General features: G+C 40.6%; 1 protein-coding gene across 1 annotated transcript in view; it reads left to right on the forward strand.

Moving 5' to 3' along the window:
* Window positions 1–26088, forward strand: part of LOC109934313 (F-actin-uncapping protein LRRC16A-like) — a 403104-nt gene that overhangs the window by 211278 nt on the left and 165738 nt on the right. The window contains exons 13-14 of the mRNA XM_048608843.1: window positions 90–193; window positions 15218–15295. Coding sequence (XP_048464800.1) covers window positions 90–193; window positions 15218–15295 — 182 coding nt within the window. The remainder of the gene's footprint in view (window positions 1–89; window positions 194–15217; window positions 15296–26088) is intronic.

Below are 26088 nucleotides of genomic sequence, written 5' to 3' on the forward strand. Positions count from 1 at the left end.
TTCCTGATTTGCAGCATCCGCAGTTCTTTTGGTTTTTATTTAGAGAATTTGCTTAACTGTTTACTTTGTGTACTCTGCGTTCATTATAGGAGTGAACAGCCTTGCCCAATCATTGAGTGCCAACCAACAAATTCCTAACTCGCTCACACATCTTGACCTTTCAGGGAACTTCCTCCGAGGAGATGACCTATCGGTATGTTGGGTTTTCTTTTAATTCTCTGGGTACATGTATTTTTGACAAAGCCGACTTTGAGAAAATGATGGCAGACATTCTTCTTAAAACATTGCAGTCCTTGTTGTGAAGGTACCCGTACAATATTGCAAGGTAGGAAGGATTGTCAGTATAAGTCAGAATGCTGAAAGGTTGGAGGAGAACACAAAGGTAATCATCTTCTCATGCATCACAGGTGCTGGATGTTGCAGGGTTGCAGAGGATGAGACACTTTTTTTTTCCTCTTATTAGCTTTACTGTGGTAATTTTTTCGGTATCAATGTGTTGATTTAAGACAATGATTTATATTGTCTGTTTTTATCACTATTATGCAATCTATTCCTGTATTGCGCACCTTAATTGAAATGAAATGGTGTTGGGAAGAGCTTGTGCCTTAACACAAACAAGATTATATGCAATGCTGATAAGCTACAGGAACTTCTTGTAACACCTTCCCTTAAGGACACTAAAGTGACAAGACTTTCTATGGCTGTGAGACTACAGTGTAGGTGGTAATGTAATAATTTAATGAAACAATGATTAAAATAAACCCATGATGCCAGAGGGGCCCAGGGAACTCCTTAATTCGACATGTAGTGTATGAAGTTTGACTTCTTCCACAAATGCAGCAAAGCATCAAGCCATGTACTTTCATGTTATGTGGTAATTTAAGGGCTATTTAAAATGTCAATGTTTCAGCAAACATTTCAGAGCAACGGTGAATAGAAGCTGCAAATGCTAACACTCATGTAAAAAGTTAGATTTGCTTATTTGTTGCTTAGATGGATTTCCTTAAGTGTGTTGAACTTAATTGTTGTTGTGAGGATTGCAACATTTATCAGTATCAGTTGATTTTATTTTTTAAATAATTTGTTCTCATTTGGTATCTTTGAAAACTGAGCACAGGAGTTAGGAACTGGAAGAGGCCATTTGGCTCCTCGAACCTGCTCTATCATTTAACATTGTCATGGCAAAATTTGATTGGCGCCTAAACGCATTTTGCTTGATATCCCCTATAATCTTTGACTCACTTGTTAGTCAAGATATCTACATAGAGGCTGGTATCCCATCACCAAGTCAGCCTTTACTTACATGTGCATAGTACTAGTACTTGACACTGGTCCAGCTTCATCAGAGCCAGCTCTGAGTGAACAGACCCTCTGATACTCCTGTTTATATCTGTCAGCCAGGGCTCCCTGATTGGACCAGATTAACAGTCCCCAGTAAGGGAACTCCTATGAGGTCCACCTGACTGAACTTGTTACCATCACTACACAATCTATCTCTGTCTTAAAAATATTCAGTGACCCTGCCTCTGCCCTATGTTTCCTCAAAATTCTTCAGCTGCTCTATGGGCCTCCGAAATCCACGCACAGCAGTGACTTTCCAAACCAGAAGTCAGTATGTGTGCTGAACAACCTAATGGCTGTGCAGATTAGAGAGAACATTGGCTCCGCTGCTCTCTGGAAGTGAAATCCACGGATTTGCCAGTCACAGAGAAAAATATCTTTATCTCTGTCTTAAATGGGGGACCTCTTATTTTTAAACTGTCTTCTAGTTCACATTTCTCCTACAAGGGAAAACATCCTTTTGGTATCCATCTTGTCAAGTCAGGATCTTTGATGTTTGAATGTAATCACTTCTGATCAATACGGACAACCTGTCCAACCATTCCTCATTCCAGGAATGCTTCAAAAAGTAGTGCTCACATTGAAATAAAAAAATTAATGTGTAGTGGCTCAGAGTTATTAAAACTATGGTTAAATATTCAGATTTTGAAGATGATGTTTGGGAAGGGTACAGTGGGGAATAATGTTTTAGGAAGAATGCTGAACAATCTCCACATTTCTAGCCAGTGCAGTCCGGAACATTTTCTCACCTTACGTTTGCTTCTTTTAGAAAACCTTTTTAAAACAGTTCTCTGTCTAGTTCTCAATCTTTGTATGAAGGGACCAGTTCCTCCCTCTTTCTTGTAACCAGGCCCCTCATAATATTGGAAATTTCTATGAAATCTCTTAATCATTGTCTTCTCTCAAAAGAGAACGATACCAATTTATCCGAATTTTCTTCATAACAGGGAACATTTCATGTGAATATCCTCTGCGCTGTCTCCATTATATCCTTTATATGGTATACTTTTCAGAAATGTACACAGTACTCCAGCTGAGGGCCAATCAATGTTTTATATAAGTTCGTCATAATCAACCTGCTGTTGCACTCAATGCTTCTCTTTATGAAACTAGATACTATATGCTTTAATAATAGCTTTCTCCACGTGTCCTGCCACATTTAATGACTTTTGTATGTACACTTGCGGTAATTTCTCCTCTTAATCTAAATATTGGATTCCAGTATTATTCTGGTAAATCTACACTCACTCCCTCCAAGGCATCTCCTTCCTAAGGCATGATGATGAATGTTTACTGCATGTGTGGTTTGACCATCCCCAATTTTAATTGTCCAATCAACAGTGGGCAAGTCTGCCTGGCTCAAAGCTCACTAAATCTATCTCTTGACTCTGTCTACCTTCAACGTGCTTTTAAAACCTATCTATCTGACCACTGTGGTGGTCATTTCCCCATTATCCCCTTCTATTCCTTTTCAGCTCTCTACCTGAAATGAGGTCTGTTTTTGAGAGCTGCAAGCCTCCACCATGGGTAGGACAAGGAGGCAAGTACTGAATCCATGCTAACTGGCACTGGAATCCAACCCAGTGCTGTTGATTCTGTCTGAGCCACTTTGGCCATCCAGCCAATCTTCCTCTCAATGAAAACATTGTTGGGTGCAGAGTAGAACTGTGAGCCAATTATTGCATGTGTAGGTCTATGGTTGAGGGTGGGAGCACAATCATAAGCACTCGTGTGCGGGTCCCTGAGCACATGTGGGGAATGAGAGTGTGGAGCTGTGGGCAAGGTAAGTGTAGGAACTCTGGATGAGGGTTGCTTGTCTATGTGTGGGAGAGCTGCGTACATGTGCATGTGAGTGTATCTGTGCAGTTCTACTGGAATTTGTGTTCAATGCTACTGAATGAATACAGACTAGGTTCTCTGATACTAAAGGATGCAGGAATTCAAGGTGCATCTTTGTGACTGTCAGGATTGGCCCTAACTCTGAGGTTCTGTGATTCGATAGCAAGCTGATCATTTCATTGTTTGATTGTGTTTAGCCTTTGAAAAAGGAAGAATTTGCATTTAGGTGTCACTTTTCACCACCAGCACTGTACCAGACTGGTATGGGTTTTCAATTGTTTCTGATGTGGAGGATACAGGACCATTCTGTCAGATGTATATAAAAAGTTGCAGCAACTTCAACTAGATGCTGTGTTTCAATAGACTACAGTTTTTCATCATAGGATTCTGTCATGAATGGTAACTTGACGTTGTAATAACAAATAATGTTTGAGTGTTGAAATGTGCCTTTCAGTTGGTGTAAGATGCTTTTATGTATTCAAAACTAAAGAAAATATTGTTTGGGATATCAACAGTAATACTCAAGTGAATTAAATGTCCAGAGTTCTTTTAAAAAAAAAAATTCCAACAGCTGTCACTTTGGAGGAGACAAAAGCAGACACCTGCTCATAGACTACTTTGATAGGCAGGACATTTGCTGTAGTTTATATTTTTAAAAGAAGGCCATCTTCTATTTTCACATTTCAGTAGTTTCTATTTAGATATCCTCAAGTTTGTTTTAACATCTGAGCCAATTATGAACGTTTGACTGTGTTTGAAAAAATATAATCGCTTATCGCAGCAAGTGTCTGTGTTTATACTTAAATTGATCATTTTAAGATGTTATTTCAAGGATTATCTGTCTTTGTAGTACAACAATAAGTTGTCATAAAATCATAGAGACAAACTGCATGGAAACAGACCCTTTGGTCCAACCAGTCCATGCTAACTATGCCCTCAAACTAAACTAGTCCCACCTGCCTGCACTTGGCTCATATCCCCCAAACCTTTCCTATTCATGAACTTATCCATATGTCTTTTTAAATGTTGTAACTGTATCTGCATCCACCACTTACTCTGGCAGTTCATTCCACACATGAACCACACTGTGTTTTAAAAAAAAAAGCTGCCCCCGTGTCCTCTTTAAATCTTTTTCCACCCACCTGAAAAACATGCCCCCTAAATCCCAAATTTTGAAACACCTCCTCCTCCCCCACCACCCCCATCTTAGGGAAAACACCCATGTTATTCACTTTATCTATGCCCATTCCTTCCAGAAAATTTGGCAGGAATTGCCTTTGCAGAGTCAAGCACCTGAGGCACACACCAGGCGATGCTGAGCACAGAGATAACCACATGGCATGAACAATTATTTTGAGATGAAAGTTTGTCACCAACATCAACCCATCCTCACTGAAGGAATCCCAACTGTCACAGTGGGCCAGATATTTCAGGGGTTGAGGAAAACAGGATTCTGGCCCTGTTCTGGTTTCTGAAATGTTAAATCTTCCTACAAACACCATTCCTGTATATTTTCCTCTCTGAGAGGAGGTTGTGACGGGTTGAGTTTGAGAAGATGTAATGCAATATGAAAAGAGTGAGGATGCACACTTGGGCCAGTTTAGAAAGTCTGCCTTTGCCTTTGTTCTTGGGGACATCATCGTTCTTATTTACCTTCTAACCTCACTCTATACCTGCTCAACATCTAGCCCCCCACCCCGCCCCTACCACCCTTTATCACTCTCGCTACTTACTGTACCCCTCTCACTCCCCATAACACCTTAATTGATCCCCATGTATCAGTCATTGCCATTCACCCAGTTTCCACTATGAGCAGGGCTCAGGACATCGGTGAAGTGGATGTTCAAACAAACTTCTAACAACCTATTAGGGCTGTCATACAAATGCATTTCACACAGTAAAAATGTGATTGTTTTCAGGAGAGACAATGGACTGAAATGGTCTATAATTCACTGGCTTACGTTTTCTGTGACCCTTTTATTCATTCATGGATTATGGGATTCACTGGCTGGGCCAGCATTGATTGCCCATCTCTATCTGCCCTTGACAAAGTGGTGGTGAGCCATCTTCTTGAACCGCTGCAGTTCATTTGGCATAGAAGCATTCGGTGTTGCTAGGGAGGGAGTGCAAAGATTTTGACTGACACCGAAGTGATATATTTCCAAGTCAGAATGGTGAGGTGGCTTGGAGGGGGAACTTGTAGATGATGATCGTATGTATCTGTTACCCTTGTCTTTCCAGATAGTAGTAGTGATCATGGATTTGGAAAGTACTGCCTAAGGAAAATTCTGCAGTGCATTTTGTGGATTGTACACTTTGCTACTGTGCTTCAGAGCGAGAGGGAATGAATATTTCTTTGTTGTGCCAAAGAAATGGACTACTTTGTCCTGGATGGTATCAAGCTTCTTGAGTGTTGTTGCAGCTGAACTCATTCAGGCAAGTGGGGAGTATTCCATCACACTGATGACTTGTGTCTTGTAGATGGTGGATAAGCCTTGGGAAATCAGGAGATGAGTTACTTGCTGCAGGATTTCTAGTCTCTGACTTGCTCTTGTAGCAACAGTACTTGCAGGGATATTCCAGTTTGTTTCTGGTCAGTGGGAACTCCAAAAATATTGGTAGTGGGATTTTGTGTTGGCTAGGCTTGTCTATTCTGACATACTTCCAAACAGTCAGTCTGTAGAGATCATGGCACTGACTGACTATGTCCCATTTGTCAGTGTACATATGTGTCCTCCTTATCTTGCACCCAGGTGCCCTTTTTAACAGAGCTATGGACGTCCAGAAAACAATTACCAAGTGGCCAGTCGGGCATGCAAAAGGTCCGTTGGTTTATTGTCCTCATCCATCTGATGAACATGTTTATGCCTGCAGACGTTGTTGGCTTAGCAATTTGTGGCACTGATAGAGTTAGTGTACTTTTAGATCTAGACTTGTTCACTTTGTCCCACCAAGAGATGACAGGAATGTGTCAGACAGTGAAGATGAAATTATTCAGAATTTTCTCCTACCTAGTATGGATTATCATGAGCCTCATCATAGAACATAGAACAGTACAGCACAGTACAGGCCCTTTGGCCCATGATGTGCTGAGCTATTATCCTACTCTAAGATCAAACTACCCTGCATACCCTACATTTTACTATCATCCATGTGCCTATCCAAGAGTCCCTTTAAATGTCCTTAATGTATCTGACTCCAGTACCACTGCCAGCAGCGCATTCCACGCACCCACATCACTGTAAATGAGTGCAGTGAGGATCCAAGCTTGTAAACTCTGTTTGATGTTCTGAGTTAGATTACTGTAGTTCCACGCTCTGTCTTATGTTGGATATAACAGCTGCAGCGTTTGCAATGTATGTGTTGATTTCAGCATCAAGTAGCTGATTACTGATGATTGTGCAGTTTAGATACATGAAGCTACCAATACCTTACAAAGTCACGTTGTCAATGCTGAAGAAAGATAATATGGTCAATGCTGAAGAAAGATAATATGTTGTCATCCTAAATCATGATGGTCAAACCACAAACACTTCTACAGGCATGAGCCTGTCCACTTGCAGCTGCAGGTATTCTGTGGTTTGGAATGTTAGTGTAATATCAGCAAGCAGCAATTCTGATGAAAACTTTGTGCAACCTTATCTTTGATCTCAGATGAGCAAGGCAGAACAGCTTCGTATCAGTGCAGGAGTGTAAGTTGATGCTCTCAGTAGATTGCCTGAAGACATTTAATAGCAGCAAAGAAGAAAATATAGTTATGAATATTGGTGCCAGAACTTAACCCTGTTTTGACCTCACTATGAATCTCAAATGTTCCAATGTTGTGTCACCACAGCTGATCCTTTCTGTCATGTTGTCATGTGAAGAGGAGGTCACATTGCACTACTCCAGTAGACTACCAATTTTCTTTAACATTTTAAATAAACCATCTCAATACACTTGTCTTTGTCTTTGTTGAATACATGGTTGAGATCAATGTGTGGTGGTCTCTTTTGTTCGTGGCTTTTCCCTTGTGTTGCTGATCTGAGAGATCATATCAATTATAGATTTTCCAGTTCTGAAAGGGATAAGGTGTGAATGTTAGGGGAAAATCTGCGTGCAATTAAATATGTTTTGTGGGTGTTAAGTTGTAGAAATGTCCGGTTCACCAAAACTTGTGTCAGAGTCATGGGCTGGTTGTGGTGAAATATAGATAAATAGCATTAATATGCACATGGAAATAACACCATGATTATTGATAAGTAGGGACGTATTCACACAAAGTTATAATGTGGAAAACAGATCAGGACATTTTGGCAGCGCAGATTCGGTTATTCTGCAAAGTCTGTACATGACTGTAAATAGCTTCCGAAATAAAACACAAGTTAGATTTACAACTTCATCTCAAAGACTGTGACAATCAGAGACCTGACTAAAGTTGAATGGTATGAAATATTCCAATTTATGTGGTGGGCTTGGGGAATAACAAACTCATTAAAAGAAGAAATTACTTCAGTCAAAAGGATTTTACTGAGTAATTGGATGGTGGAACAGTATGGGAAGTAGTTATTACCTTTTTCTTGACTTCTGGGCCTGAAGGCAGGACTGTGGTATTTGATTGTCAAACCATAGTAAAGATCTATAATTTCTACTTTATGTATTACCTAACCTGGAACTGGGATCAGTGTTCTTGGCAATAATCTGATCATTACACTATCTGTCTAGCCAACTAGGCAAGCCATCATCCATGGGAAGAGATAAGGAGCATCAAAGAATGCAAGATGGGTAGATGTTACATACACACCTACTGATAATATTGATGTAGTTGAAGAGTAAGTATAAGATCCAATGAAGTATGTTGTAATATAGTGTAGCTCTAATGGGAAATTTTAATTTGCACGTAGACTAAGAAGCAGACCACCTCAAATAAAGAAGGCAATTCTTAGAATGTGTTCACATGGTGTTTTGGAACAGTATGTTTTAGAACCAACAAAGGAACAAACTGTACTAGGCTTAATGATAATTAGTGAACCAGAATAAGTGAATAACTTGACAGTAAGTGAGCATATTACAAATTGTGATCATGATATGATTGAATTTACCTTTAGATTAGGGAAAAACAAGGGCAAGTCCCAAACCAAGCTGTTAAATTTATTTTTTTTATTCATAGAATCCCTACAGTATAGAAACAGGCCCTTCAGCTCAACAAGCCCGCACTGACCTTCAGAGTATCCCACCTCGACCCATCCCCTATAACCCACCTAATCTACACATCCCTGAACACTACGGGCAATTTAGTGTAGCCAATCCACTTAGCCTGCACATCTTTGGACTGTGGGAGGAAACCAGAGCACCCGGAGGAAACCCAAGCAGATACGGGGAGAATGTGCAAACTCCACTAAGACAGTTGCCTGAGGGTGGAATCGAACTTGAATCTCTGCTGCTGTGAGGCAGCAGTGCTAACCACTGAGCCACCATGCCAGCCCTTAATAATTTATTTAAATAAAATAAGTTACAAAGGGATGAGAAACAATTGACCACAGTAAACTGGTTTGAACTGTTAATTGATAACCCTACAGGCAAACCATGGGAAGTATTTCAAGAGGTTTTTGGAACAAGCATAAATGCAAAGTAATGACCACTTTGCTGGAGTTGTTTACTCAAACACCTCAAAACCACAGGTTGAACTCTCCCTCCAGGGGTTTGAGAGCAGAAATCGAGACTCGTACCGTAGTGCAGTATGATGAGTTATTGCACTGTTGGATGTGCGATCTTTCAGCTGAGATGCTAAATCCAGGTAACCATCAGCCTGTTTGGGTGTATGCAAGAGATCACACACCACTATTTTGAAAAAGATTAGAGGAGTTAGCGATGGTGTCTTGGTCAATGCTTGTCCCTCACTGATTTTAAAACAATATATATATTTTGCTATTCTCACATTCATAAAATGTTTGTAGTATACAAATATTAGTCTGTGATGCTGACACAAGCAGGAAGTGGAAATGCAACAAACTGAGAGCAAAAAAAGCCCCACAGGGAGGTGGAAGTATGAGCTGTAGCCAGTGTTGCTGGGAAGCAATCAGGGCAGAGTGCTTCCAGTCGGCATCACAGTGATGGTGACTAGAAAGAGTGGCAAAATCATAAATTGCTGGAAAAATTCGACAGGTCTGATAGCATCTGTGCAGAGAAAGTAGAGTTAACACTTCAGGTCCAGTTACCCTACTTCAAAACCAGTTCTGAAGTTTTTCCAACAATTTATGATTTTGTTTGATTTTGAGTATCCACAGTTCTTTGGGTTTTTTGGGGTTTCTGGAAAGAGTGGCCTTCAGTCAGTTATTGTTGGAAAAATACAACTAAAACAGAAAGTTCTGTAGATTCACTGACTCTTATTGGAAGGATTTGAAGGCAGGAAAGGATAGGAGGTTGTGACTGCAAGTGGGGCAGGTAAGGGGACCCAGAAAACAAAGGCGTAGGAGTGTCAGCCTCTGCAATTTTTTAACATACTTGATGTTCTCTCATCCTCTTTGTAAGAGAGTGAAGGTTGTTGGATAGATCGGATAAATTACCATGGCACTGTCTTGTAGGAAGCTATTCAAGTCGGGGGTACCAAAGGAATGTAGTGGAAGTAGGGAACGACAGGGGTCTGTTATGCTGCAGTGGTGATGTCCCTGCCTCTAAGCTAGGATGCATGGGTTCAGGTCCCACTTGCTCCAGAGGTGTATCCTAACAGGTTGATTTGAAATTATCTGCTTAAGTCCTGACTTTACATCTAAAGGAGGGAGAGGGGTGAAACGTGATGAAAAAGAAAGATGAAAATCAATAAAGCAGACTCAGGGGCTCTACTGTGGTAGTGTCACTGAGCCAGGAGGCCTGGCTTCAAGTCCCACCTTTGGAGGTGTATAATGACATCTCTGAACGGCATGATTTAAAAAATATAGAGCAGACCCAGAGAGCTCTTGTGGCACAGTTGTGGTAACATCACTGAACGGGTAAATTAGAAAATAGCTATGCAGCAGACTCGGCCCCTTCCCATTCTCCCTGCCTCTACCTCACATCCAGCCGACCTATCCCTCACATTTGATGGTAAGCATTGCACTTAATGGACTTTGCGTGTAAATATCTAATTGGCTGCATTGGTGGTTTACTGGAAGTGGTTAGGTGTTATAAACAAAAAAAAAGGTGATGGGCAGAAACTGGTTGTGAGAGAGAGCACTTCCGGATATAGAAAAATAAGCAAGCCTAAGGAGGGGCTGTTGTGGTACAGTGGTAGAGTCCCTACCTCTGGCCGAAGAGGTCCACGTTTAGTTCCATCTGCTCAGCTTTGTTGTGGCATTTCTGAATAGATCGAGTAGAAAATTTCTTGGAAGAAACTGGTAATGAGTGCAGTTTATTCTGCTTGTTTTTTTTTGTAGTACAGTGGTTATGTTTCTATCTGAGACAGGAGGTCTGAGTTCAAGTCTCATCTGCTTCCGAGGTGGATAATAACATCTCTGAACTGATTGATTGATTAGAACATAACTCAATGTGGAAACTGGCGGTCTCTCGTGGAGGTGAAAAGGTTTAAAACAAATAAAACACAGGGAGGAGTTCTTCTGGTGCAGTGGTATGCCACTGTCTCTAAGCCAAGAGCCCCACGTTCAAGTCCCACCTGCTCCGGAGATGTCCAATAACATCTCCATAACAAGTTGATTTTTAGAAAAGTCCCATAAAACAGACCAAGCCCCTTCCAACTCCATTTTGAATTAGCTCCTTCCCACTCTCCCTCACCTTTTTTAATGGCTTGCATTGCCGCTTAATGCACTTTGCATGTATACAGTTGGAAATTCAGGTGATGTGCTAGTAGTGGTTCATAGAAGGACCAAAAAAAGCCGATGATTTATTGATGAGGGAAAAAATAACTCAGTTGTTTGTGATAGCACAGACCCAGGGTGTTTACAGAGCTGTTTCTCTCTGTATATCTCTCCTTCAATTCCTCCCACTTCCTACAGACAAAGGGGGTGGCCATGGGTACCCGCATGGGCCCAAGCTATGCCTGCCTCTTTGTAGGATACGTGGAACAATCCCTCTTCCAAAGTTACACTGGCCCTATCCCCCACCTCTTGCATTTCTGAAGAAGGGTCTAGATCCGAAACGTCAGCTTTCCTGCTCCTCTGATGCTGCTTGGCCAGCTGTGTTCATCCAGCTCTACACCTTGTTAGCTCTGTATATCTTGGGCTGCGACTTGCTTATGAATGCCACTTGCAGTGGCTCTATTTTGATGTTCAACAGTAAGTGACATTCCTTTCCTGCCAGGCTTCCTGAATTATTAAAATTCAAAAGGAGGGAAAAATTAGAGTACGAGAGAAGTTATCCAAAAATATTAAAACAGATAGTAAACATTTCTTCAGATATTTGAAAAGTTAATGAAGTAAGTCTTGGTCCTATAGAACCATTTCTGGAGAATTAGTAATGGAGGATAAAGTGATGACAGACAAATTGAACAGAGATTATGCATCAATTTTCCCTAGAGAGGATGCAAGTAACATGCTGGATAAAGCTGTCAATCAGGAATTGAAAGGAAGGGAGAAACCCAAGAAAATTACAGTTACCAGGGACGTAATACCGAATGAATTGTTGGAACTGCAAGTTGACAAGTCTCCAGGTCCTGATGGATTTCATCCTCTGGTCTTTTGTAAAAAAAAAAAATCATAAATGTTGATGCATTGGTTTTGATTTTCCAAAACTCATGAGATTCCGAAAAGGTTCTTTTAGTTTGGGTCCAGAGGAATTACCGTGACTCACTCCCCAGACTCTAATTGTACAGATCCACAGACCAGCCTAAGTAGCTGAATGAAAGGAACCAAAGTCCAGGAGATTGATAGCATATGATGCCCTTGACATGCTGTGCCAGGACCCCTTAACTGAAGGTTGTCTCCCTTGGCCTGACTGAGGACTATGTCCTGCAAACATTGAGACATGGCCATTTGGTGAATTGTGTGCAGCATATTCACTGTGAATGTTGCTGCCACATACTGCAGGTGTGAGATTGAAATAGCATGGTGCTGTGCAGAAACCTGTCCACTCCCTTGAATGATCACTGACATCCATTATAACTTGCCTGACAGAGTACGGAGAGCCTTTAGGCTCTGGCTGAGGGGGCAAAGTGCAAAAGGGAAAGGCAAAGCAGAGATGTTGTAAGCATCCAAAGTGAGCAAATGCTAAGAAAGGAGCCCTGAGCAGCTTGATTCTTACACAGTAGTAAATTGACAATATTCGCTTGTATTTCCAATGGAGTGTCAGCTCTGCCACCCATATGTCCCGAGGCATGTTTCTTTTTGGCTCCCTAATTGTATAGGGAAGGATAACTCCTGACTGGTGGGATTTGACCTGGTTCATGGCTGGGCTTTAAAAATGGTTATATGCTAGAAATCCGACAAGTGTCCTGGCAATGGTGAGTATACGTCTGCCTCTGGCAGGAGGAAAGATAGGCTGAGAAGGGCACTGTAGAGGTGTGATGAATAGCTAATCAGGTGAGCTGTGGAGAATAGTATGAGGACATTTATTGGGGTTCATGGACAGAAGCTGTTTGAGAAACATGCCATAATTGACACTTTGTCTATTTCTGGTAAATACGGCCGATAACGTTCAGACCTTGTAATATCCTGCATGTTTGTCAAGTAGTTTTGAAAAAAATTAAAAGCAGAAATGTTGGAAAACATTCAACAAATCATGTAGTTTCTGTGGAGAGTGAAACTGAATTCAGTTTTCAAATTAATTTTCATTGGAGTGTGTGGTAAGCTTTAGTTTTAAAAGGTGAATATATGACCGTTCTTATGAAGGAGAGGAACTTGACAATGTATAAGTCAGTTCATCAGAAGTTGTAAAAATGAAAAATAATTTTTGTATTATTTTTGACAAATCAGCAATGCATCACAAGGTTAAAATTTCATGTTTAGTGATAGGAAATGGACAGTCCATCCAAGACACAACTCAAGATTAAATATGCTGATGAAATATTTTACACATAACCATGTTGCTATTAGCTCTGTAGTCCAAACATAGTTAGTTACAAACCAGCAGTAATCGATAGCTGGCTGCTTATAGCAATAATCATGTGGAACAGGCAAGTTTGGGATCTGGTAGCAGATCAAACCATGAGTTCAAAGACCCTGTATCCAATGAATGTTTTTAGCTTGGGTATATGTTTGTATATTAGTTGCATTTGTGTACACAGTCACAGTTTGGAAACTGTGACTGAACCTATGTTTCAGTGTTTTTCAAGAGGTTTTAAATTGTAAATGCAAGACAGCCTTGCTGCTTGTCAGCTATCATAAGAAATGATCATAGATTACACAAGTCAGGGACCCTGTTATGACACGCCAGTAGCTAAATTTATCAAGGAGCCTATTTTCAAACCAGAGTTTTAAATTATGTTAAGGCAAGAGATATTATGAGAAGAATAAGTAAAAATTTAAGGTTACTGTAGATTTAGTCCCATTTAATGGTATTTGTTTACTTGTTTTATTAATTTTTTCAAAACAAATCTGCAGTAGTTAGAACCTGAGCTATAATCTGAGGAGTCAGTGAAGGATATGTTATATCCAATTAGCCAAAATACAGGGAGAAGCATTATCTTGACCCCTGGGGTTACTCTATTCACCTAGACACTGAGCAAGTAAAGGCACGTTACTGGGCATAGATAGTAAGGAGTATTATAAGTCTGAATCTTCTGTAAGTTTGGGGGAGAGATGAATATAAGAGCTCAAATATGTTAGACTTATTACCTGGAAATATTTTCAAGTGCAGACCAAAAGATTCAACTTGTGATTAATGATAGAAAGTGACTAAAGTTTGTTTCTTTTGTGAAACTATTGACTGTACTTTATGGGTGATTTGAACTGTTGAAGCAAGGCCAGTCAATAATATGCAGTAGTCTCAGTAGGTTGCTTCTTCATACTTATTTCTTACTGTTAGTTTTTTCCTTTCACAAATTATGATGATTACTTTGAATTCCTTTTAATATGAACTGTCACTTGAGTCTCCCTCAGATAAGATTTGTCTTTTTTAAACCAGAGTTGAAGTGAAAACAAAGAGAATGCTGCAACTATTCTGCATTCAGGCAGCATTGATAGAAAGACAAATATGGGATAAAAGAGGGGAGAGATTGAATAACAGAAGAATCAGAGTCAAGTGGATAGCTGCTGGCAAAAATAAGAACCAGAGATATACCTAGAGCAGCTTTGCTGTTGTTTGACAGCAAAATATAATGAAACCAGAAACATGCAAAGTAAAAGAGCAAAATAGGAACTAGAGATAATGAACCCAAATTATCTGGCCATCTGTATCTGTTCTTACAGATGTTAGGTGGTCTCATTACGAGCTTGGCTGAGCTTCAAGAGTCATTAATGGATCAGCCAATCGGGCCTGTTTATTGGTTGAAATTGAGCATTAGCTTTGATTGACTTCTTAGAGGTTATATTAAATTATTACTTCTTTGATCTGCTTTTTCATTGTGTTCATTTGGACAAGGGTCAGACGTGTGAAATAAGGTAAAGCTTCTCTCATTGCAACTATGAACAGCTCTGTCTGGTTGATATATATGTGGGAGGAAACATCAGTTTATTTCAAAGCTATTTTTTAATGGGTGTTTTTTGCATGATTAATTCAAGATTTTCCACTGTTCGTTGGCTCATAAGTTCTGTGTCTATTATACCCATTCGGTAACTAGGCATGAATGATGCACCAAGCCTGCAGTGAGGAAGACATACGGAAGGGGCATAGGAATGGATTGAGGGTGAAAGAATGCGTGGCCGAGAAGGCCAAGCAGCCTTTTATACAGTTGGATCAAAATCCTAGCAAATTGAGGCAGGTCTTCTCATCACTAAGCGCTTGCACTCTGTCTGCAGACATGTTGGAATTGATGACACCACACTTCTGCCTTCCTGAAATGCTTGTATTGTCCACGTCAAGCCTCTCAGTATTCTGCATAAAATTAAGTCATTACACTTTTAAGGTCTGATCTCTTGAATGATTGAAACCAATTGCAGTTTTGTTCAGTTTTATCTTCTTATTTTTACAGAATTTGTACAGTTTTCTGGCCCAACCAAATGCTCTTGTTCACCTTGATTTGTCGAACACTGACTGTGCGTTAGATATGGTATGTACTCAAGTTTCATGTGATTGATCTTTGCTATTTTAACTTGATAATGTTAATGATTAAGGGAAATTTTCTCACCCAGAGAGTTGTAGAGATCCGGAACTCATTTTGTGAATTGGAGCTAGAAACAGAAACCCTCATCACGTTGAAGAAATACCTAGAATTGCTCTAGTTGTGCTGTGACCAGCAAAGCAATGGAAAGTGAGATGAGGCTGCATGCTTATTTGTTGGCTACTGCAGATATATCACACTGAATCGCCTTCTCTTCTATTCATGCTGTGAGTGTGAATGTTCTGTCCTTTCAGCTTACTGAGTCTATGGAATTGCTAATGATAAGCAAATAAGGAAAATTGGAATAAAAACCGAAAGAACTGCGGATGCTGTAAATCAGGAACAAAAACAGAGTTTGCTGGAAAAGCTCAGCAGGTCTGGCAGCATCTGTGAAGAAAACAACAGAGTTAACATTTTCGGGTCCGGTCACCCTTCCTCAGAACTCAGGAATATTGGAATATGGCTTTCAGAATTAGTTACTGTTTTGAAGTTCTGATTTTACCTAGACAAAATATGGGCCAAAAGTCTATGTAATTCCAACCAATTCTCTCTTTTTCTAAATCCTTCTCACCCCTGTATAGGAAAAAGTGAACACCGGCTGGGATAGGGGCTAAGGTGGGTTGGTTTGGGGTTTGTGAAATTGCATGTCATGACCAGTGTACGCCATGCCTGTTGCCAATTCATCTCAACTGCTATTTTGCTAGTGATAGAGTACATATCGGGCTCCATGCCCACCTTTAGGATAGTTGAGGCCCTTGAGTGAATAATTCACATCCTCCTTTTGGTAATTGTTGGCAATTTGTCAATGATGCATCATGCCTAAACGATGTGTCAAGGCCACCAGATAAATCATATGCATAACACACGATCCATTATTGCAACACAGACTTGCACAACCTCACGTTCTGAATGCAGCTTCCCAACGCTCTTTCTCACCTTAGCACAGCTGTCCTGATATGTCTTAGGATCTAGCATCTATTACCCTTCTCTGCGGTGGGAAATAATTCTGCCCTGGCAAATAGCCATGCTGGCAGTGATGCTGGTAAAACTAGAAAACTGGTAGCCATCTAATTAGCCAGCAGTTCTGGTAGGTGAGACATCCTCCAATTTGGGGTGGAATCTGTGACAGTTAACGTCCTAATTGCCATAAAATCTGGGGTTGGCTTCTTGGCTATCTGGCCTGGCGGACACAACACTGGCTCAACCATCCCTTGTAGAAGTAGAGCAATGCTATCTAAAATTTCAGCTGTAGTTTTGGAAAAATTTCTTCATTCTCGAAGGGCTTTTGGTTGAATGCGTTCCTGTAGAGCTCTTTAGAATATCTTACCACATTAATGGTGGTATCATCACAAGTTGTTAATATATGAATATGAAACAGCGAAACAATTGACTTGTAATTTTACAACAACATCATGAACTTTACCAGTGTACAACCTTTCTTAATCTATGTACATTTTTGCTTTTCTTTTAGTCTCTCTCTGTCTCTCTCTCTCTCTGTCTGTCTGTCTGTCTGTCTCTCTGTGTCTGTCTCTCTGTGTCTGTCTCTCTGTGTCTGTCTCTCTGTGTCTGTCTCTCTGTGTCTGTCTCTCTGTGTCTGTCTCTCTGTGTCTGTCTCTCTCCCGACATGTCTGTCTGTCGCGCTCTCTACAGTTAAGTACACCTTCTCCTCTGATTACAGTCCCTTCCTACATTTCACATTTTTGATCTGTGTTCACTTGTTTGTTCTATTTTAAGGCTCCATCTCATATTTATTTCTGTAGCCACAGGTGGCATAGAGAGAGACACCATTGGTGATATCCAGATGGGGAGAAAGTGCATTGATGCCTAAATTAGTAACTAGGCAACTCTGTGCCATTTAGGGACCTTGAGTGACTGGGTGCAAGGAGGATCCATCTTTATGGATTTGAAATTACAGGATCTGTGATTTGACTGAAGTATATTCATATAGCGTATGCATCAGGGCTTTCACAAAAGTAACTAGATGTTTGGCTGGACACTAATCTGCCCACCAATTTGATTAATTTGACTTATCACATGTACCTAAGTACAGTGAAAACCTTTGTTTGCAAGCACTACAGGCAGATCATAATAAGCAATGACAAACAGGTCATAGGATGAAGAAAAACACTTGGACAGGACGTGTGCTAGGCAAGATCAACCTTAACAGGATCAGCATTATTTGAAGTTAGAGAGTCCATTCATCAGTCTAATAATGGCAGGGAAGGAGCTGTTGTTGAACCTGCTGGTGTGTGTTCAAGCCTCTGTATCTTCGGCCTGAGTGAATAGGTTGTAGGAGAGCATTACCAGGGTGGGATGGGATTTGATGATAGCAGCCTTTCCACGAGATGTGTATTTGGAGACCATGGATGGGAGGTTGGCTTCTGATGGCCTGGGCTGTGCACACAACCTCCTGTAGTTTCTTACGGTCCTCAGCAGAACAGTTGCTGTGCCAGGCCACCATGTGCCCAGACAGTATGCTTTCTATGGTGCATCTGTAAAAATTGGCGAAGGTCCTTAAGTACATGCCAAACTTCCTGAGCTGCCTGAAGAGGATGAGGCTTTGTCATGCCTTCTTGACTGTCACATCTACATGGGAAGTCCAGGATAGCTTGTCGGATATGGTCACTCCTAAGAACTTGACCCTCTTAACACACTCAACCTCTGCTCCGTTGATATAGAAGGGGATGTGTTCTCCACATTTCTGAAATCAATGATCAGTTCTTTGGTTTTGCCAACATGGAGAGAGATGTTATTATCATTGCACCACATCACCAAGCCCTCTATCTCCTTTCTGTGTTCTGATTCATCATTGTTTGATATCCGTCCTACCATGGTGGTGTCGTCAGCAAACTTGTAGATGGCATTTGTTCAGAATTTGGCAGTGCAGTTGTGGGTGAACAGGGAGTGGGGGCTGAGATTACATCCTTGGGTGGCTCCGGTATTGTGTTATCATGGAGGAAGTGCAGTTGTCAATCTTTACTGATTGCGGTCTATGGATCAGGAAGCTGAGGATCCAGTTGCAGAGGGCGGAACCACGATCTAGGTCTCAGAGTTTTGAAATCAGTCTCTAGTTACCTTTAGAGTAAGCAGCCAAATGCCCTTTTAATGAAGGTATACAAACTTGATAACCTTGGAAAACCTACCATCCATTAATAGCTGAACATATTGTTCTGCAATTTGAGGACAAGATGCTAGAGCCTTTTAATGAAGAAGAACCAACTGCAGTTGCGCTCATAGTATTCTTACCTACCTGTGTTCCAGAGTAAATCAATGTTTTCTTGTAATATGACATCAAATCTTAGTGAAATCCTGTTCAGCACAAGGTCTCATTGGACATTTCTTTTGTTCTGCTGAAATGTCTAACTGATTTCATGTTTTTCGGCATCTTTGCATTATTTCACCTGTTTAAAGGGAGTTAAATCCATGGGAAATTATACTCAAAGACTACAGTGAGGGTTCACAGGCAGTGCCTGTACACCCACCAGAATTGCCTGTACTAGATGGAAAATCATAGGCTGTGTACCAGCAATTTCTGATCATTGTTCTCTGCCAGTGCTACTCCCTGCTGAAAGCCCAGAGGGTGGAATTTATTCAGTTGTTAGGAGCTATTCACGGTAGTGTAGCCTATAATATAAACACTTTAGGAAGGAATGGAACATGTACTCTTTTGCACTTTTGTCAACAGCAGATTGGTTTCTCAGTAGATATGAAAATCATGCAAGCTGAAGATTGAATCCATGTGAACAGAACTTTTTATGTTGAATGTGCTATATATTACAATAAAAACAAAAGTATTTGAAATTATTAGGTCTGGCAACACCTGCAGAGAAGGCAAGAAAAAGTTAACATTTTCTGTTTAATAACCTGTAACCAGATCTGTTCAGTATTTCCAAAATTTTTCTTTCTTTCAAATTCATGACCTTTTGCTGTTCAGTGTAATTGTGCAAGTTGTATACTGTTAAAATAGATGCCTCCCTTCATTCTAACTTTTTTTTTCTCTTTCAACCATGTTGGATCTATAGCACTATTACTCCGTTATTCTCAGCTTGAAGGTTGACACATTGAGCTCTTTTCTTGAACCTGCAGGCCCTGTGTTAGACCCAAAAGCCCTCAGGGAGCGAATTCCAGGATTGCATTTGACCACTTAAAGTCCTCAGTTGACCCAAGGGTGGATGAAGTGACGGATGACCCCCCACCACATGTATAATTGTGAAGGTGACAAGGCCTGTAGATTTGATTTTAACAATAAGGCTCGAAGTTTATTTACCCTAAAATGAAGATAAGAGGATAAAACTAGGCTATATACTTATGACGCAATTGTTAAGATTTCAAAACACCTAAATAAAATCCCATCTGTTTCAAAGCAATACTTTCCAGTACTCAAATATCAGAGAGATTTCCCTGTCACATCTACAGGTTTGCCTTACCAGTTTGGTCTTGAACATTTGATAGCCTTTTTTCCTTTTTGAAGAAGTGACTAAGAAGATAAATTAAAGCAGAGTGGTGGTAGACGTTGTCTACACCGCCTTTAGCAAGGCCTTCGACAAGGTTCCGCATGGTAGACTGGTTAGGTCAGTTTAATCGAGGGAGGGCTAGCCAATTGGATACAAAATTAGCGTGATGGTAGGAGACAGAGCGGTGGGGGTGATAGAGTTGAGGCCCATGACTAGTGGTGTGCGACAAGGATTGGTGCTGAGTCCATTGTTGTTCATCATTTATATAAATGGTTTGGATGAGAAATAGGAGGCATGATTAATAAGTTTATGAATGACACCAAAATTGGTAGTATAGTGGACAGTAAAGAAGGTTAAACACAAAGAATGCGGATGCTGTAAATCGGGGACAAAAATAGAAATTGCTGGAAAAGCTCGGGGTCTGGCAGCATCTGTAGAGAGAAATCAGAGTTAGTGTCTCAGTTCGAGTGACCCGTCCTCAACTGCAGAAGAAGGTTATCTGGGAGTACAACGGGATCTTGATCAATTGGGCCAGAGGGCGAGGAATGGCAGATTGAGTGAGTTTATTTCAGATAAATGCAAGGTGTTGCATTTTTGCAAGACAAACCAGAGCAATATTTACACAGTTAATGCTAGGGCCTTAGGGAGTGTTGTCGAGCAGAGAGACCTAGGGCTATCAGTTCCTTGAAAGTGGCTTCACAGAGAGATAGGGTGGTGAAGATGGTGTTTGGCACACTTGCCTTCATCAGAGCATTGAATACAGGGTTTGGGATGTCGTGTTACTGCTGTACATAGCACTGGTAAGGCCACATTTGGAATACTGTATACAATTCTGATCCCTCTGTTGCAGAAAGGATGTTATTAAAGTGGAAAGGGTGCATAAACAGTCTACTAAGATATTACTGAGACTGGAAGGTTTGCGTTATAAGGAGAGCTGGATAGGCTGGGACTTTTTTTCCTTGGAGTGTAGCAGGCTGAGGGGTGACTAATAGAGATTATTAAAATTATGAGGGGGCATAGCAGAGGTCTTTTCCCCAGGGTAGGGGAGTCAAAAACTAAAGTGCATGGGTTTAAGGTGAGGGGAAACATTTAATACGGACCTGAAAGGCAACTTTTTGACACAGAGGATGATGCGTATATGGAACAAGCTGCCAGAGGAAGTAGTGGAGGTGGATACAGTTACAACATTTAAAAGGCATCTGGATGGGTACATTGATAGGAAGGGTTTAGAGATGTGAGTCAATGCAGGAAAATGGGACATGTTCAGTTTAGGATATCTGGTTGGCATGAACAAGTTTGGCAAAAGGAACTGTTTCCCTGCTGTATGACTGACTCTCGTCACGTGACTGAGTTTAAACTTAATTGCTTCGCATAACCACCACAGGTTTCAAATCAATTGTTTTTGGTCTGGAATTTTCATGCTAAATCCCTTACATCAAAGTAACCTATTTTCTGACTGTTCTGAACTAACTCCTTTCTCCAGGTGAAACTGTACTTACATCTAACCTCAACTAAGTCTTCTGACCCCAAAAATTTTTAATCTATGGGTTTTACTCCTAAGCAACAAAAATTGAGTCTTTTAAAACCAAAGTGAGCTAATATGTTTGAAGAAATAAGCATTGAAAACATTACTGCTGCAAACAAATACCCATTATCACTCCAGTGGCTGTTCTGTCTCACGTGCAGGTTGAAAAATTTATGGCTCTAGAAAGACTGACAAGTTGATTATTAAATCACCTTGCACACATGGACAAAAACCTACTTGCTACTGGTTCAAAATTCAAACTCAATAAAAAGTAATATATAATTTACTTTAAAGATAACAGACTTTGCATCATAAAGCTGCGATTGACTCTGCTTCCACCATACTCTTGGGTAGTGCTTTCCATATCTCAACTACTACTCCAGCTTTCCTTCTGTTGCCTTTACTACTTTTGCTATTCATTGCAGTAGTTCCTCAGGGTAGTGTCGTAGGCCCAACTTTCAGTGCTTCATCAAAAACCTTCCCTTTTATCATAAGGTAAGAAATGGGAATATTCGCTGATGATTACACAGTTCTCAGCACCATTCAAATCTCCTCAGATACCGAAGTAGCCTGTATCCAAATGTACTGGATGGACAGTTTTGGGCTGAAAGATGGCAAGTAGCATTCACACCATAGACATGCCAGGCAATGACCATCTCCAGCAAGAGAAAATCCAATCATAACCCTTTTGACATTCAGTGGCATCAACATCAATGAATCCTCCACTGTTGACATCTTGGGGGTTACAATTTACCAGAAACTGAACTACACTAGCTATAAACATAAATTGGCTACAACAGCAAGTCGGAATCTTGGAATGCTGCAGCGGGTAACTCTTCACATGACTGCCCAAATCTATCCATAATTTATCAGACAGAAGCCAGGAGTGTGGCGGAATTCCCCTTCCTTCGGAACTCCCTTCCTAACAATCCAGTAGATATGTGTACTCCTGAAGGATTGCAGCAGTTTAAGAAGGTCACAATCACCATCTCACAGTAATTACAGTTTAATGCTGGATATGCCCACATCACATGAATGAATGAAATGGGCCTTGTATTCTGTTTTTTGGCTCTTGACGGTGCTATAATTGGAACAGTTTTTCATGATCTATTCTGTCAAAGTCCCTCATTCTCATTATTTTCAATATGTACCTCTTGTCTCAATCACCTCATCGAAAGAGAAAATCTCCCAATTTTGCAATTCTTGCCCCTTCCCCTCCCCTTCTCCACCCCCCCTGCCAGCTGCTTCTTTCTCTTCATCATTAAAGCCCCTTTGACTTTTCTCTGCACCTTTTCTCATGCTTTCACTTCCTCCATAAAGTATGGTGCAGATAAAAATTGATACATTTTTCCCCTTAAAAGGAATAACTGCACAGCTTGCTGATTAACTTGCACCTGCCACATGATTGCCCATTCTATCAACTGTTCTCTGTCTTCTTTAGGTCGGTCTTTAGCCTCCATACAGTTGACAGTATTTCCAAGTTTTTTTTTTGTCAATTTCTATCAATGAGGACCAATACCAATCCTTGGAAATCTGGACTATATATCTTTATCTGTCTGAAAAAAGCCATTCATCACAGGCCTTGATTTCCTGTGATGCTGCCAAGTTTGTTTTCAATCTGCTGTTGTCACTGTCATTTTCATTCCATGTTCTTCAATTTTGCTTGCAACCAATTATGGGGCATGTTTTTAAGCACTCTTTGGAAACCTATGTACACCACATCTCCTGCTAAGCCTCATAAACAGACTGTTACTATGTCAAAGGACTGAATCAAATTAGTTAAACATGATTATCTTTAACTGATTAGCTGAAGAGCATTAATCAAATGGAACCAAGAGTTGGCCATTCTACGCGTTATTGTAATATCATACACCTACCTTGGGCCCTTCTCCCTAAAAGCCCGTTGCTGTGGAAAAACTTGCTAGATCCACTCTAATAAATTCCTTCCAAAGACCTCAATCAAATCACTGTTTGACTTTCTGTTCTCCCTGGTTTACAAGCCTGGTTTATTTAAACTGTCTTCACTATTTACTCTTTTTTTTTTCATAGCAACAGTCTGGGGAATCCGCTCTGCTTAGCGGTCAGTTAGTTCAGTTGGCTGAACTGCTGGTTTGCAATGCAGTGATGCCAATAGCATGGATCCAATTTCTGTAAAAACTGAAGTGACCATGAAGGTCATACCTTCTTGACCTCACTCCTTGCCTGAAGCATGCTGTCCCTCAGATTAAAACATCAGCAGTCATTTCTCTGTAATGAGAGAGCAGCCTGTGGTCCTCAGGGACTGTGGTGACTTTTCCTATTATTTCTAAGGTGTAGTGTCCGGAATATTACCAAATAATTCTGATATGATCTAACAAGTGCTTAGTTAGATTTCTGTTTCCTTTTTCATATTCTGATTCATTTGTGATAAAGACTAATGTTGCATTAGCCTTCTTGTTTATTTTATGTCCCAGACTAATGTATTTCCGTGGTCTGTATGTGGACTCCAAAATCTCTTTTCTGGATTTTCACTATTTGAAAATTACTGGAGCCATCCTTTTCTGTCCAAAATGGGTGAACTCATACCTTACTGACATTGAATTCCATCTAGCATGATTTTGCGCACTCATTTAGTTCATAAATGTCTCTGCAATTTTTTTTAAACCATCTGCATTACATTTGCTTTGACACACTTGGATAAATGTTACCTAAATCAATACAGTTCAGCTTGGGGTCAATGAAAATATTTCAAACATTCCAGTCATGTTCTAGCTGGCTCTGCCCCTACCCTACCTCCTCTTATGACTATAAGAGATTATAATTTTTTTTGAAATGTGAACCGAACATGGGGAAAAAAATTGGGCCTGGCATTAAAAGGGGGAAAATACAAGGATATGTTTGCAGCTTTGCCTCATATGCACCAGTTTGCTCCAATGTCAGTTTTGCAGACAGCATGCCCAGACAAAGTGGCATCACCTTGTGTTCAGGGCACATCTGTCCAGATTTTGATTGGCACCGGTTATGGGCTCAGGAGAGTTCAGCATAGTAAAATCCTTCTGATTAGTTTGGCTGTAGTTTAGCACAAACTCTGTGAGGGGGAATGAAAACATCAGAATACGGAGGGGTCCAGCTGCTTGCAACATCAACACCTATCTCTTTGTTCATTTGCAATGAAAATTTGCCTTCATTAACTCTGAAAACAGCAAGGAAAAACTACTTTGAATTGCTAAAGAAAAATCGAAAAATCCAAAAACCCAAAGGAAAGAGACCGTAAGTCCAACAAAACAAGCAGCGATCACTGCTGTGTGGATAATATCAAAACATCATCGAAGAATCAAAAGGAATGTGAAACCAACTCATTTAGTTTTGGGATTTTGAACTGTTGAAATAGAACTCAATACCTTTCTGAAGAAGGGTCTAGACCCGAAACATCAGCTTTCCTGCTCCTCTGCTGCTGCTTGGCCTGCTGTGTTCATCCAGCTCTACACCTTGTTATCTCAATTATTTGTGTTTGTTTTTGTATGTTGGGAATATTTAGGGGTAAATTTCAAGTCATGTTAATGAGAAATCCTGTTATTTCATTCTTGTTTAACTTGGGAGTGTTAGAATAAATAACTACTTTTCACGTAACTAAATAAAATCTAGTATGGTTTGCTTTTATCTTGAGTAGCAGTCAGTCAGGGGCAAATTAGGACTGTTAGTAGTTTCATTAAATCTTTAGGTTTGTTATAATGCTGGGAATTGTAGCGCTTGATTTCCAGTATATGACCTCAACACGTCGTGAAAATGTTTAGGGGCTCTTCCAGGATAAATTGGAACAAAGACGGTATAAGTTTGGGTACAGTGTTGGTGTAAGTAATAGAGGATAAAGGGACAGGCACCAACTTTTGCAATAGAAATAAAATGACATTGGAAGTTGCAGATGCCTTTCTGCAGATGGAATTTGGAAGGCACTAGCCTAATTGTATTAAAAACTGGAAGAACTGCAGATGCTGTAAATCAGGAACAAAAACAGAAGTTGTTGGAAGCTCAGCAGGTCTGGCAGCATCTGTGAAGAAAAAATCAGTGTTAGTGTTTCGGGTCTGGTGACCCTTCCTCAGAACTGATGGTAGCTGGGAAATTGTCGGTTTATAAGCTGAAAATAGGGAGGGGGTTGGGGTAGAGAGTAAACAATAGGATAAGGGATAGAGCCTGAAGAGAAAAGAGCAGTTGGATAGACAAAGGAGTTGATAACAATCTGGCTAGGAGAGTGAATAGCTGTTAATGGGGACTGTTAGTGACAAACAATAGGTAGTGTGTAATGGCAGGCTATGTGATAACAAGGCCTGGTGTGTGGGGTAGGGGGCTAGGACATGGGAGACTTTAGGCCCTAAAGTTATTGAACTCGATATTGAGTCCGGAGGACTGCAGGGTCCCCCAGCAGAAAATGAGGTGGTGTTTTTCCAGCTTGCATTGAGCTTCACTGGAACATTGCAGCAAGCCAGAGACAGAGATAAAAACACAGAACAAAAACAAAGTTTCTGGAAAAGCTCAGCAGGCCTGGCAGTGTCTGTGAAGGAGAAAACAGTTAACGTTTCTGGTCCGGTGACCCTTCCTCAGAACCTCAGACCCTCAGACAGATGTTTTCTGGGGAACAGGGTGGTGTGTTAAAGTGGCAGGCAACTGGAAGCTTGGTCTTTTTTACAAGCAGGACGTAGATGTTCTGCAAAGTGGTCACCCAGTCTACGGATTGAGATGGAGCGGGATATGAAAAAGATGGAAATGGATTTGGGAAGACATGAACT

This window comes from Rhincodon typus, chromosome 2 (genome assembly GCF_021869965.1).
Source record: "Rhincodon typus isolate 14 chromosome 2, sRhiTyp1.1, whole genome shotgun sequence".
Lineage (NCBI taxonomy): Eukaryota > Metazoa > Chordata > Chondrichthyes > Orectolobiformes > Rhincodontidae > Rhincodon > Rhincodon typus.